General features: G+C 38.5%; 1 protein-coding gene across 1 annotated transcript in view; it reads right to left on the reverse strand.

Moving 5' to 3' along the window:
- COL28A1 (collagen type XXVIII alpha 1 chain) overlaps window positions 1-14272 on the reverse strand; it is a 62041-nt gene that overhangs the window by 7844 nt on the left and 39925 nt on the right. The window contains exons 26-28 of the mRNA XM_085050790.1: window positions 8311-8379; window positions 5190-5258; window positions 189-257 (exon numbers count right to left, since the gene is read on the reverse strand). Coding sequence (XP_084906916.1) covers window positions 189-257; window positions 5190-5258; window positions 8311-8379 — 207 coding nt within the window. The remainder of the gene's footprint in view (window positions 1-188; window positions 258-5189; window positions 5259-8310; window positions 8380-14272) is intronic.

A 14272-nucleotide genomic window follows, 5' to 3' on the forward strand; every position in this document is an offset into this window, starting at 1 on the left:
AATCTGATCCTTAATGACAATTAGAATCTTCACAGACTTCAAAGCTGACAATGAGTTGTAGGTACTTACCTTGCCAGCTATACAAGGTAATGTCTTTGCCTTCTGTTTCTCTTCAAGTTATCTGGTTATCAAATAACCAATAAAGGAAGAAACCCCCTTTTTTTCCTTACCACAAACCTAGAATTTACCTTTCGTCCAGGAAGGCCACTTCCTATTGATCCCTTCGGTCCAGGAAAACCTTTATTTCCTTTTTCTCCCTGTACAGAATACAGAACTTTAGTTTAACTGAAAATTAAAGTGAAATCTATGCTGTCTCTGTTCACTTTAGAGCACTCTGCATCATAGAGAAAGCCAGATATTTGTACTGTGGGATGAAGCACACAGTTTTCAAAACAAAAGTGGTCTGAGGCTGGAGAAATAAGCAACTGGCTATGATTCAGAACATCCACAAGAACCTTATATAGTATATAATGAAGAATTTATTAATGATTAATTAAATGAAAATTTGCCATTCCACTAAAAGTGATAAAAGACAAAAGTAGCCTCTTGAAGGGTCAGATAGGTATTCATCCTGCCTACAAGCAGTAAAATAAGGTCCCACACCAAGTTTCTCTAGAAATACACATTCATGATCTCTCCAAGGTAGACTTAGTTTTTCTGCTCTTAAGTAAATAAGAACACATTTCTACTCTTCACAGTGTGGAAAACAGAACACCTTTCTGCTATTACTTCAAAAGACAGTATCAGTCCAGTTACAAAGCTAAAAATTGTTTATAAGGATTGCTAAACATGCCATCCTGCATGCACACAGATTAAAAAACACGTCCATGCTAGCAGTGTGGGCACACAACATTATAAAACATAGTTGTTATATACAAATAGAAAATTCTTTACAGCTTCTGGCTTCCAGAAACTTTTGTGCTTTATTTAATAGGACAACACAAATATTTTTTTTCAGATCAACTGCTGTATGCATTTTAAACACAACTAGCATTGATTCTGTTTCCTGGTACATAAACACTTCACCATAATTCACATTACATACATAATTCACATAATAGTAAAGCTGGGTGCAGATACCAAAACCAGCTCCAAAGAATGCCAATGAGATCATCAGCAGCTACCACCTGTATCAAACCTAACTATGAGGTGCAAGTAAAAGGTTAGTCAGTTCTATTTCTCAGTCAAGAGCTCTCACTGTCCCACTAAAGCATCTTTTACTAATGCTTGTATTGCTGCTCACAAATGGATCTAAAGGAGTCACAGTGCCCATAATGGACAGAGAAATACAAAAATATTTCTGAGTTTATCCAGCCTTCACCTAAGGTGCACCAGTGCAGCAGGATAGATCACTGGCTATTCCCGCTGTGCTGGATAGGGACGTATGGATTCCTGCAGGCAGAGAAACAGCTGCGCAGTGCACAGCCAAGTCAACCTTCTCTTCCTTGTACTAAAGGCTCCTGGCTCTCATGAGTTGGGAATTTACCAGGAGTCAGGCAATGTGATGTAGCTCCTCGAAGACACAGTGTACTACATGTCATGTCCATGAATGGTTTTCCCTGTCCAAATTCCAGATTTGACTGAAATCCTGCTGAGATGAGAGCTTCTGCTTGCACATGGGTGAACTGTAGTCTTGCTCTGTGCTAGGGGTAAGGTGTCCAAGGCACTCCACCATTCACATCTCCACTGGAGCACTGCTTTTACAGCCTTGCCCTGTGGGAGCCTCCTGATCCCCTAGCCCAAACTTGGAGAATTAAATACTCTGCTGGTCACCAGGGATACCTCTCCCCGACCTGCTAACCAGCAGCCTCCTGTCTCTGTAAGCAGAACTTCCCCAGCTTCTTACAGCAGCAGCAATTCAGACACTGTTATGTAGATGATGGAGACTGGAAAACAGTGGATGCATCAAAATACACAGCTGATCCACTTGGGGATTTCCTGTAAAGAGGAAATACTCCAAAGGCAGTGGTATGCACAAGGCAGTTTATTTTGCATTGTCACAGGAACTCAGAGTGACTACTTAGTCTAATTTCCCTTAAGTCACTTTTAAGCAGGATTGTGCTTCTTGGGGCCCTCATCTAGGTATTAATGCAAATGGCTCTTAAACACAGTGAAATGGTGTGCCAGCTTGTTTCAAGGCTTGCTGTTCAGCACTGGGATGGACTATCCTTCCCACTTGTGTCATCACACATCTTCCCAGTTAACAGTTCTGCAGATGTGCAGAGCACATACATATGAACAGGATATGCTGTGTATTCCAGTGGTCCTTCACTAGTAATAAATGTTAGATCCAGCAAAACTGTACATTTATTGCTGCCATTTGTTACTGCCCATTTGACATTGTTAGGATGGTATTCAGGCAATGAAAACTGAATGAGACTTACTGTTCTAAGTAAATTCATACCCATACAGCTGACATATCTCATAAGCACACATTTGAGTTTCATCCTTTAAAATGTCAACTGAAGAACCAAATCCTGCTTCCTCTACTTGTGCAATCAATCAACATTAGAAGGATTTATCACAGATTCCATAACAGTACATCTAGTAAAACCAAAGAAGTGCACTGCATTAATTTAAAAATATTTATGGCTTTGCTAGTTCAATCCATGCACATAATTAAATTCAAACTTGACCACCAGCATTATCATAAAAAATAAAAGCAGTATGCATGTAAAAATGCAAACCTTTGAATCCCTGACCCTAATATCCTGCTATATTATGGATCAATAATAAGTCTTCTATGTAAAAATGTCATTCTATTAACTGAGTGCACATCTGAGAATGTCTAGACTGTGGTTTTGAAAGGGAACCAAGCATAAAAAAAGAAGACCTGTGAATATAGCTATCAACATAAAGTAACTTGAAAACCATCTCATTTTTGGCATTCCATTCTTACCATATACACACTGAGATCTCTCTCCCTCTCTATGAAAAAATATGTGGAGTGATATTGATAGTTCAAATGCAGGAGTAGAGTAGCTTCAATCTGATAAAGAGTTGCCAAAAAGAATGAAGTTTGACGTGTGAAGAGACAGAAGGACAAAACAAACAGACAGAAGATCAACAGCCATTAGTGTGGAGGAAACTGGCACTACCAGAGCAAGACAGTTGCAAAAGTTGCTCAGAAATAAGCTGTTCCTAAGAGTTATATAAACATAATCATAATTTAAAAAAGCAATTGCTAAGGGAAGAAAACAGAAATGGCAAGAGCAACTCCTGGAATGCTACAGAAACAACAGCAGCTGAGTTTCATCCACCATATCATTACAGTTTTGTTTTCAAACCCAAAGTCATTTCACAACCAGGACACGTTACTTTCTGACATCCCTAAATGCCACATTCTTACATTAGACACTTGCCTTTGTTTGACAGTGTGTCAGTGAACTCTGCTCTTCCACTGGAAAACTTCCTTACTGAAACTGTGTTCTCTACACTTGTAAAATATGCTTTAGATATTTATTCATCGCAGTGCCAACATAACATCCAGACACACATCTGTGTGTATCTAAATATATAGAGAGAGAGAGACAGGGAGAGAGAGGGAGAGAGGTGGGGGGCAATGGGGGCAGGGAGGGGAGAAAGATGTGTATATGTGCACACTGAGCGTATTTTGGGTAACTGATCTTTTCACAGGAACAGAAGAATATTGTGCAGTATTTATATTTTTAACATATCATGAGATGCATTTGATTGCTGAAACATTTTTGCCCGGAATGTCAATTGTGCTTTTGTAAATAACTTCACATACCTATAGAATTAACAAAGATACATCCAAATATTAGATTCTGGAAACACAGCAGAAATTGTTATTAAAGGCAGAAAGAGTTTTCCTATACCATAAAGCCATACAGAGTTGGCAAAATTTTTTCTGGTTTTCACAAGAATAGAGCAAAGAGCCTGTGGAGATTCAGCAAACAAAGGAAGAAAAGAAAAAAATAAGGAGTTTTTCATGTACTCACATTGAAATATGTATTAACTTTGTGATTACTGATAACAATTAATACAGAGCCAAATTTCAAACAGATCAGAAACAAAGGTCTAGACAGTCATGACTCTTAAACATGTAGAGATCTCTGTCTAAGAAAGTCTCAAAGCAAGATAAATCAGAACCCATAAAAGGAAGTTATACAAAAAGGGAAAAAGAAAGATAATAATAAAGTATGTTTTTATGCTGTGAAACACCTCACAGTGGAAAAAAGGGAAAAGCCCTCTGCAGAATAAAAATGGAAATGTTAGAACACAGATATAAAAATAGAAGACATTGAAGATGTAATCAAAGTAAGTCCTGAACAAAATAAATTCCAAAGGAATCTGTACTTTTCTGGTAAAGCTTGTTGGAAGTAATTTCACAATGAACCAAAGAAAGTTTCTCCTCTGAATCATTTTGCAAACAACATACATTTTCCAATGAAGACCTATTTGCCAGTGAATTCCCTGATGGCTTTGGTATCTACAGCCAACAATTGCAGTACAGAGAGGCACCTTTTCTAACCAAACTAAAACATTTCCCCTTCTACTGAATCAGGGGTGGTTTGACCACTTAAGAGTCGGAGACCTGACCACAATACTCTTGATCCAGAGAATTTAGGAAAGGAAACCTATGATTTAAGGAAAACAGGAGGAATTTGGGTTGTTTTCCACTAGAGCCTCCAGTTTTAATAATTTTTTCCACACATTTATGACAAGGCAATTAAACAACTGAATGCTCAGAATATGTTGTCATGCTTGTGTTTCTCCTTTTAAGGAAAGAAGTTGTGGCTGGAACTGGGTGAGTAAAAATCCAGTTAAGAGTATGCAGGAGACTGCCTAATTTAATTTATATTCCTGCATGTGTTGTTTAACTTATTTTGACACAGTAGATCTCTGTTACTAGCTTTTACAAGTGCAACCCAGAGAAAACCAAGGATCTAAGTAAATCAATAAGATGTGGCAGACATAAGCATTTTTTCTCCAGGTTAAATATATTTTTACTGGCAAGAACAATAGGAGAGAAATTGCATGCAAACAATAATGAAAAATCAGCAGATAAAGTACATATTGTACATCTTAAGAATAAGAAACTTCAGCGTAAAACTAATATTTGTAGGAGTTCACTGATTCAGTGGCAAAGACAGACAAAGACAATAAATCTCTCTAAGAAACAGTTTTAGAAGAAACTGAACAGATATCACATTAACTTGGATTACCTTGTCTCCCTGTATGCTGATGCCAGGGGGGCCAGGTGGACCAGGAAAGCCTTGACGTCCCATGACACCCTATAACAATCAATGAGGCAAAAAAAGAAGGATTGGGAGGTAAACTCCTGGTAACACTAAGGAAATAATCCCAATGTCACTGCAAGCAAAAAAATAAAACCATGTCAAAGACTCTAGTTCTGATTCTTCTCTTGTTCATGGTTTCTCACTGTGGGTCTTAGTAATTATCCTTGGCAAATTCTCAGGAAAGCAAAGGAACAATTAAGCTGAAAACAATTAAGGAATAAAAAACTTACTCATGACAGAGTGTGATATTCTCCTCATTTTTCCTCACACAGAAGATAACAGAAACCACATTTACAAACCAGCTTTGTGCGATCACTCCACAAAAGGGAGGCACAACAGTAGACACACAAAGGACCAGAGCCATAAAACCTAGTGTAAGTGTATCTGCCAGGCATAACATGCCTGCTAGTTCATAGGCACCCTGGGCATTTGCCAACCCCCTGTGGTGCCAGAGTCTCTGGGAGCACCAGTCATTCAGAAAATCATGAGTGGGAGGGGAAGAGAGAAAAGCCAAAGCAGCACATGCTGGTTGGTATCAATACAGTCAAAGTCAGGTAGAGCCCTTGTGCTTTGCAGGAAGGCTAAGCTAACATTTCAAAGTGACAAAGTGAAGTATATCCCTTTGATTACATCAAAATTAAAGGAATGATTTTCCTTTTTTTTTTTTTTTATTTTTAGTTGAAAAAGTTTTCAAAATTTGATCAAGCTTCATAAAAGTTTCTGTCAAGTTCAGGTTGGGCTTTTGGTTACTGCTTTATAATAAATAATCACTGTGCACCAATACAGTAAATGGAAATCATTCAGTGGTATGCATAGATTTTGCACATGTTGAATATTTAGGCAGAAGTTTAAGAAAAATTGGTCATCATGAAAGAGAAATTTATAGGTCTAAATTTTTAACTTCGAGGGATTAGTGATGTTTGAGATGTCATCACTGTCATCTGTGCAGACAAAAAAATTTTTCACAAGCCTTCACAAAATCTCCTGTGAAAAATACTATTTATATATATATCTGTAAGCAGGAATTCTCACAAAACATTGTACCAAATAGCTTATCTCAAGAGCTAGATCATAGAATAACAGAATCATAGAATTTCTTGAGTTGGAAGGAATCTCACTCCAACCCCTGTGCCATGGGCAGGGACATCTTCCACTAGACCATGTTTCTCACAGCTCCATCCAACCTAGCCTTGAACACTTCCAGGGGTGGGGCATCCACAGCTTCTCTGGGCAACCTGTTCTACTGCCTCACTACCCTTGCAGTAAAGAATTTCTTCCTGAAATTAAATGTAAACTTGCCCTCTTTCAGCATGAAGCCATTCCCCCTTGTCCTGTCCCTATGTGCCCTTTAAACACCCCCTTTCCATCTTTCTTGCAGGCTCCCTTCGGGTACTGAAAGGCTGTAATTAAGTCACCCCTGTAGAGGCCCAAAGAAGCTAACTTTAGTCACAGGGTGAATTGTGGTGGTGCATCCTCCCCACCCCAGGCTGCCCTATGATGTAAGAAAATGCTCATTAGACCTTGGCCTTGATGAACTGCACTTGCACTAAGCCCCTCTTGAGCTTGTCAGAAACACTGTCTGTTCTCAAGAACTAACAGGTGTTTAATGAGCTCCTGTTTTTTAACAGCCTTGGAAACTTATCTTTCTTGCCTGAATAACAGCCCAAGTGGAATAATATTTTTCTTACTGAACCCTCAAAGAAAGTTACAGACTCAAACTGTGGCCAGGATGGAAAATCACTATAACTAAAGCCCACTCTCTTGTGACCCTATAAACAGTGGTCCAAGGTGAGAGCCCTTTCAGCTCTCAGCTCCCAGAAGATAAGGAGATAATGTGTGTGTCTCAAACACTGACAACCAGATGGCTGTGAAGCCAAGAAAGGACTGTTTGTAACAACAGACGAGAATTGGTGGTAATAACCAAGGACTACTGGTATTAATAAACTGTGAGAAGGGTTGGTCATCTCAACCACAAAGACTTCTCTTTGTCAGGCTGAATGATCCCAATTCTCTCAGCCTTTCCTCATAGGAGAGGGACTACATACAGGTCCTCACCCTTGAAAACAAAATATTGGTTCCCCACAGAGAACATTCTCAAAGACTTTGTGAAAAGAGCACATAGTGTCACACATTTGTAGGATTTTGACACTCAGGCCAAAATTACTCTTTTCAAACAGGCTGCGTCAGTATGATTTACCAAGGTACTGAAAATGCTTCAGCTTTCAGAAAGCAAGGGAAAATCAGACACATCCTGAAAAAGTATTCATGCCCTGTCAGCTACTGCGTATCTGGAGTTGTAATAGCAATGTTTCTTCTTTCAGATACTAGTTTATACAAAATGGCAATGCAGAGTTCTGTTACTCTCTGCTATTATGCAAAAAGTTACAAACTAGTATCTATCTTTAAACTGAAGCAAAGTAGAGAAATAGACACAATGTTTCTCCTCACTGGCTTCGTAAAAATAATTGATCGATAAACCTGTCACAAAGAAATGCAGGCAATTACTGAATTTCTTTTCTTATCAGTATGTTCTTTTTGAATTATAAATCACCTTAGTGGAGGGAGGAGAAAATTGCCCAGATGTTGCGTGCTGGCTGCTTATAGAATTAACTTTTTGCTGTTGTATTTCTTTCCTAATGGTTTTACTAACAAATTAATGGGATTTAACTTGATTAAGAAAAAATTGCAAACATAAAATTCACATTTAATGTATTTTCCAGCACAAAAGAATATCTTCAAAACAAGATAGATATAAGCATAAGAAATGCATCATTTAACAAATTTACCAGCCTGATAGCTCTGTTCAATCTCCAGATGTAATCTCATGAAGTTTAGCTCCAAATGCAATTTTCATTCCATTAGTATTCTTCCTAATCCAGTTGGTAGAAGGGTATGGTTAGTGACCATGTTTATATACCTGATTTCCCCTGAAGTTGCACCAATGTAAATCAATAACTGATGAAGATATTTCGGTGTCTGAGAGATCAGCGTCTGGCAGTCAGCATCACAAAAGAGCACAGAAACTCCAACATGGCATCATACCAACCTTGGGACCCATGCTTCCCAATCCTGGCGGCCCTGGGGGCCCAGGATGGCCTTTAAGTCCATGGTCTCCCTGAAAATAGTCACAGAAATGTCAGTCATCACCTAGCAACTGTTACATCTTCTATCCACTTACAAAGAAATCAAACCACTGAATTTCAAAAACAAGCCAAACAAATGATACATAAAAACCCAGCTGCTTTATAGACAGGTATTAAAAAAAAAAAAGCCCAAACTACAGGCACCCACATCAATTAAGCTCTAGGTGAAGAACATTATTTCCCAAGCAAAAGTCCATGTGGTCAAAATCACCAACAGACTTAGGACTCTACTTTGCAGGCTTATCAGCTACAAAAGAAAAAAAGAAAAGCAAACCTGTTTGGAAACACCACCATTTCCCCCTTGCATTTTGCAGGGGCTTACCAGGATAGACAGGGAGCTTACTAGTGGAACTGTGATCATGGCTTTTACTGATACTCTGCTTGCTCTGACAAGACGTTTAATTTTCAGAACTGTCAAATTTAGGCCTTTATGAAAACTAAATTAATTTTAATAGCATCAATATAGAAGAAAAAAAAGAACAGCCCCTTGTTTTTAAAAAAAGCCTTAATGTATATTCATTTAGCTTGATTTAGTTTGATTTAGCTTGATTTCTGAAGGAAATGAGACTTAAGTGATACTCTGCCTGTGCTTCTGCTTCTCCATTTGGTTCTCTTTTTGTCTTCCAGTATAGTTTGAACTCACCAGTTTATTTCAGCCAAAATCATCAAAAATATAAGGGCCTTGACCATATAAATTTTCAACAGTTTTGGTGATAGTTGGAGGTTGGGTAATGGAGAGAGATTCAATTTATGCTTTTACTGAAGAATGAAGAAAACCCAGAGGGGCCTCACCCCTTAACCACCAGACAGACAACAGGCAGCAGCTGTCTGGTCAAGGGAAAATGAGTGTAACACAGAGCCTGGTGCTGCCCCTGATTCTGCAGACAAACCCAGCAAAGGAGATGGAGGTGTCAGGGGACATTAGTGATAGGAGGAATGCACAGGGACAGATGAGGCAGTTTTGCTTTCCTCAGACAATAATTGTACAAATGAGGGAATAGGCATACATTCAGCACACAATTACTAGAAAACTGCCATCCATTCTTTGAAAAGAAAAAAGAAGTGTAACTGATAAGTTAGAGATGCAGAATATTATGAATTGTGTTTAGCTTGACAGCCCTAAATCTATTCCTGTGCAGACAAGTGCAAAAGAAAGAAATGCACTGATAAGCCATTGATCATCCAATATATTAATAGAAGAGCAGAAGAAATTCTATTTCTTGACAAAATTAAAAGAAATCATTATAAAAACTCTTAATTGTACTTATTTGTGCACTTGGAAAAGCTGTAGAAAGGGCTGTGCCTGCAGAGGGAGCTTTCGATCTAGGAGAGAGGTGCAAGTATATATCACAAATCACAGACGTCACTTGAGTTGTAGTAGGTGAAATGAAACAACATATCAAACAGATTAAAAAGGAAAAAGCCAAACAGAATCCTCTTCCGATTTTCTTTACATTCTGGGAGGAACATGTGCAGTCATAGTGACCGCTTTTAGGTGAAATTCCCATGGTTCAGTCTCCAGCAAGATATCACTCCAATCTGTGTTTTTTACCTATGGCTATGATATTTTCATGCTAAGTCACAACATATGTGCTAGTCACACAAACATGCTGGGGCCCAAACTATGCTCAGGTTTGTAGGATTAGGAGAGGTGGGAATTCTGAATACAAAGGCTAAGGCTTAGACGAAGGTTATAATGCTCTCCTTCCTGATGTAACATTTGGCTTTTGAATTTCATTTCCTGTTTCATCCAAAGCATTGGAGACTGGCCAGTTTGAGTCAGGACAGAGGCATGGTACATGGATGCTCTTAGCTTTAAATTACTGTGTCAAGGTGATTTGGTTAAACTCAGTGCCATGTTCAGCTGGGAGGAAACTTCCCTCAGATGACCTAAGGATCTTACCAGACCTTCCTTGTCATTGCAAAGAGCCAAGACATTGGCAGTGTATCCATCTTCCATCTAGTACCATCTATTATCAAAGCAATAGTTATTTGTCCTCAATGGCCCCACAACCATAACACAACCCTAAGCTAACTCTTCATGAGAAGAAGTTGTGCAGAGCAGCCAAAGTTTTCCCTGCCCAAGCTTCATTCTGAAATCTACCAGACATGCCAGACCTAAGATATGTTACATTAAAAATTATTTTCTAAGGGAGATCCTGGGCTGCTGTGGCCTGTGAAAGAGCCTGTGAGCTGCTGTGATGGAAACTGAATGGGAGGTAACCAAACATAAATGATTCCTTATGGCCCAATATCCAGTATACCTACAACCTGCTCTTAGACCAGCATTGCCCAAAAAGAGCCTAAGGGTAACCTGAAGTCATCTGCCTCTTCCTCCCATGGGTAACACCGTCTTCCACAGGGTCGTTGCAGGTGAAGGATTGAATTTTAGCCTCACATGCTTAGTTAATAACAGATGTCTCACTGAACAGCTCTTTTGTAGAACTTTATAGTAATCCTCACAGTTTCTGTATTTCTTGGCTTAAAGAAAAAGACTTTTATTTTGTTTTATGAGTTGTGAAGTGGAGCAGTTATTTTTTCTAAGGTGTCATACTAAACTGTTCTTCAGGGAATTCATTTCAAAAACGATTAATACTGTTCTTTGATGAGGTCTAATTTATTTCCTGTATTGTGCTTGTAGACAAGTTTATCACCATCAGCAAAACTGTGAATTAGGAAAACACTATTGAAGCAAGAAATAAAGAGCTGAGTCAAGATAGTGTTAAGTGTGGGATTCCAATGTCTATTCTGTATTCCAATGTCTATTCTGTATTCAAGAATAAAACCACTAAATGACCTAATGGTCAACTGAAAAGTAAATCTTGGATTTCCAAATATATATACCTCATTTACCGTGAAGCACATGTATTTGATACTGAAACATACAGCAGACACTCCAATATTCTCTTCAGTGAGAGCTAATGGATATAACAGTAATTGTAAGAATAACATATTATAAAGAGAAAGATATTACATCTCTACTTTCCATATTTTAGTTCAAATAGGCAAAGGCCAAGCTGCAAAAGTTGTTTATATTGCAGCTGGATCCAGCCCAAATGTTCATGCACTAGGGACTGTGCTAAAGATTTTAATAATTTTTCTGCTATCCAGTTACTTGCTTTATTTCTAGTGCTGGGCTCTTGCTCTTGAATGTCTGTAACTCACTTCCTAGTTGGCAACAGTGCTTTTAAATCAAATTTTTATTATATTCTGACATTATGTGCTTCTGTTTTAATGCTACAGAAAATAGGGTTCTGCCAGGACTGAATGCATCCCACATGTTCCAATTTTGTTTTCTTGTGAATTTGACCTCTGATACATAAAATTCCTGTCTAGCAGTGTGCACATATGTGAGCCATTTCTGAAAGCAGAGAGAACAGAGCTTTGATTCAGATGAGTGGAACATTCCTATATAATGATCCTCAAAGGAATTTCAAATTAACTAGTGTGTAAATTTATGAGCCTCTTTTATCAAATAAATGTTCTTTTTCTATATGCAGAGATCATTGCTGTTCTTACTTTTTTTCTTTTTTCCTTTTTTTTTTGTGGGAGGTATAAGGGGTAGCCAATGCATTTACATTTTATTTGACAAAAACAGAAGGTTTTCCAATTATGAACTAAGTTGTGGGGGAATTCCTGCAATTCAAGTGAATTCATTTGCCTTGTGGCACCTTTGCTACCAAGACATTATGCAAAGATTAAAAAATCAAAATAGGCAAACAGAGGCAAAAAATCGGAGAATGAGAGGAGATGCTTATATATTTAGTTTCTTTTTTCCCAGTGCACTCTATACTATGTCTGGTGTGGATAAACAGAAGCAAATCAGAGATGTTATATCTTGTTGGATAATGGTGCACCACTCATACACTGCAAAAGCTACAGCTGCTCACTCTGCATAGAATAACATACATTTCACTCAACATGACTAACACACCAATCTAGGGGCATCATCAAAAAGAAACCTCTCTACTTTAAGGTAAAAAATGCAAATTACATAATTTACCAGATATATTTAACTCTTGAATTTTTTATTATTCTGACAGAGTTCTAGATAGGATTTACTGTGAGCAGGCAGGTTTGGTGGGAAGTATCACACTGTAACACAAACAAAAACTGTAGATCCATGACATGTAGGTTCATAAAAAATTTGGTGTAAGCATGACTTGCCCTAACTATGTTGTGTTATTTGCAATGTCAGCTACTCTGCAGGGTTCTTTGTAATGCAAATCCCCCTAGAACAAGATGCCACTTCACAGCCCCTGCTTACAGTGCATTCAGAATCCATGCCATGAATCTACCCATGGTTATTGTGAGCAGAAACCTGTGGATAGGCAGCTTCTAACTCTCTGTCTCCATCAACACACAGAGCTGCAGGCACAACAGCAGTGAATTTGCAGCCCTATGTCCACACATGAGCCATGTGAGGAGACCTGTCCTGTCTGCTCCCCTGGACTAACCCCCACTCGGGCTAGAAGAACATTAGGAGCACCTGCAGATCACATCACCTAGTTTAGCTTCATCTGAAGGAAATCCATTTCCTGGCTTACGGGATCACTCAAACCCCTCTTTGGTCTGGAAACCTAAGCACAGCAAGTGGGTCCATTAGGAGTTTCACGTCAACAGCACACCTCCAACCCAGCCTAAAACACCCATGTAGACCAGCTGAGAATCCTCTGAGTTTGCATGTGTGCAGCCCAAACTAGGCTGACTCATGCTGAAGGTTTGCTCCATAGGCTGGATCACACCCACCTCCCACAGCCACAGGAGGCTCTGCTCTATCAACCTGAAAACACAGCTCCTTTCCAAGCCATGTTTTTCAACCATTTGGATCTTAGATTCAAACTACCTAATTCTGACAATTTTTGTGACAATAGAGATGACTTGATGGAAATAAGATACTTTTAATTTGCATGACTACCCTGATGTGACCTGGAATTGTCAGGAAATATGGGAATAGTGACAACCATTTATCGGTTTGGTTTTGCCTAAGATAAGGATAAGAGTTTCTACTACTAGGCATTCTATTATACTATTACTAATATTAAATACAATGAAATTGTTAGAGCCTCATATCTTGGTCTAAGCTTTTTCGCTTTTGCTCAGCCAAACTTGGGTCAAAGTAACAGGCCATTTGCCAGATTTATTATTAATGATAATGTTCCACTAACACAACACAGGTCATATTCCCCCTCAAAAAGATGCTACCAATAAACCTGCTTTTTTAGTACCATGAATATAATTCACTCCACACATCTTGAGGAATGGTGATACTTTTTTTGCTGTTCATGGCTGGAGAAGGGACCAACAAATAAGCATTTGACAAGTACATAAAGGAATATGAACAACTCTCTTAACTGGCAATGATTAACATTACTTAGACCCAAAAGTGGAAACTCTAAGTACTATAGAATAATAGAATCATCAAGGTTGGAAGAGAAATTTAAGTTCATCAAGTCCAAATGCCAACCTGGCACTACCACAGTAATCCCTAAACCACTGATCCAGTGCCAGATCCAGACACCTCTAAAACACCTCTAGGGATGGTGACTCCACCACCTCCCTGGGCAAACTATTCCAGTGCTTGACCACCTTAAATGTAAAAACTTTTTTTCTAATATCACATCTGAATCTCCCTGTCTCAGCTTAAGGTCATATAACAGCTAATTTATGATTTAATTAAATACATATGTTATTTTACCACAAGACTTACAGTGATTTAATAATAACTGTGATAAAAAGACTAGATACCATGTTCACCACTGTAAAAACTGGCAAAAACCAGCTTTTACCTCCTCATCCCCAAAGCATTTTATGACTCCATATTGTAGTTCCATCATTCATGATCTGGGTTGGACCTTTTCTAAT

The sequence above is a fragment of the Lichenostomus cassidix genome, chromosome 2 (assembly GCF_008360975.1).
Source record: "Lichenostomus cassidix isolate B80296 chromosome 2, HeHo_3.0, whole genome shotgun sequence".
NCBI classification, from domain to species: Eukaryota; Metazoa; Chordata; class Aves; order Passeriformes; family Meliphagidae; genus Lichenostomus; species Lichenostomus cassidix.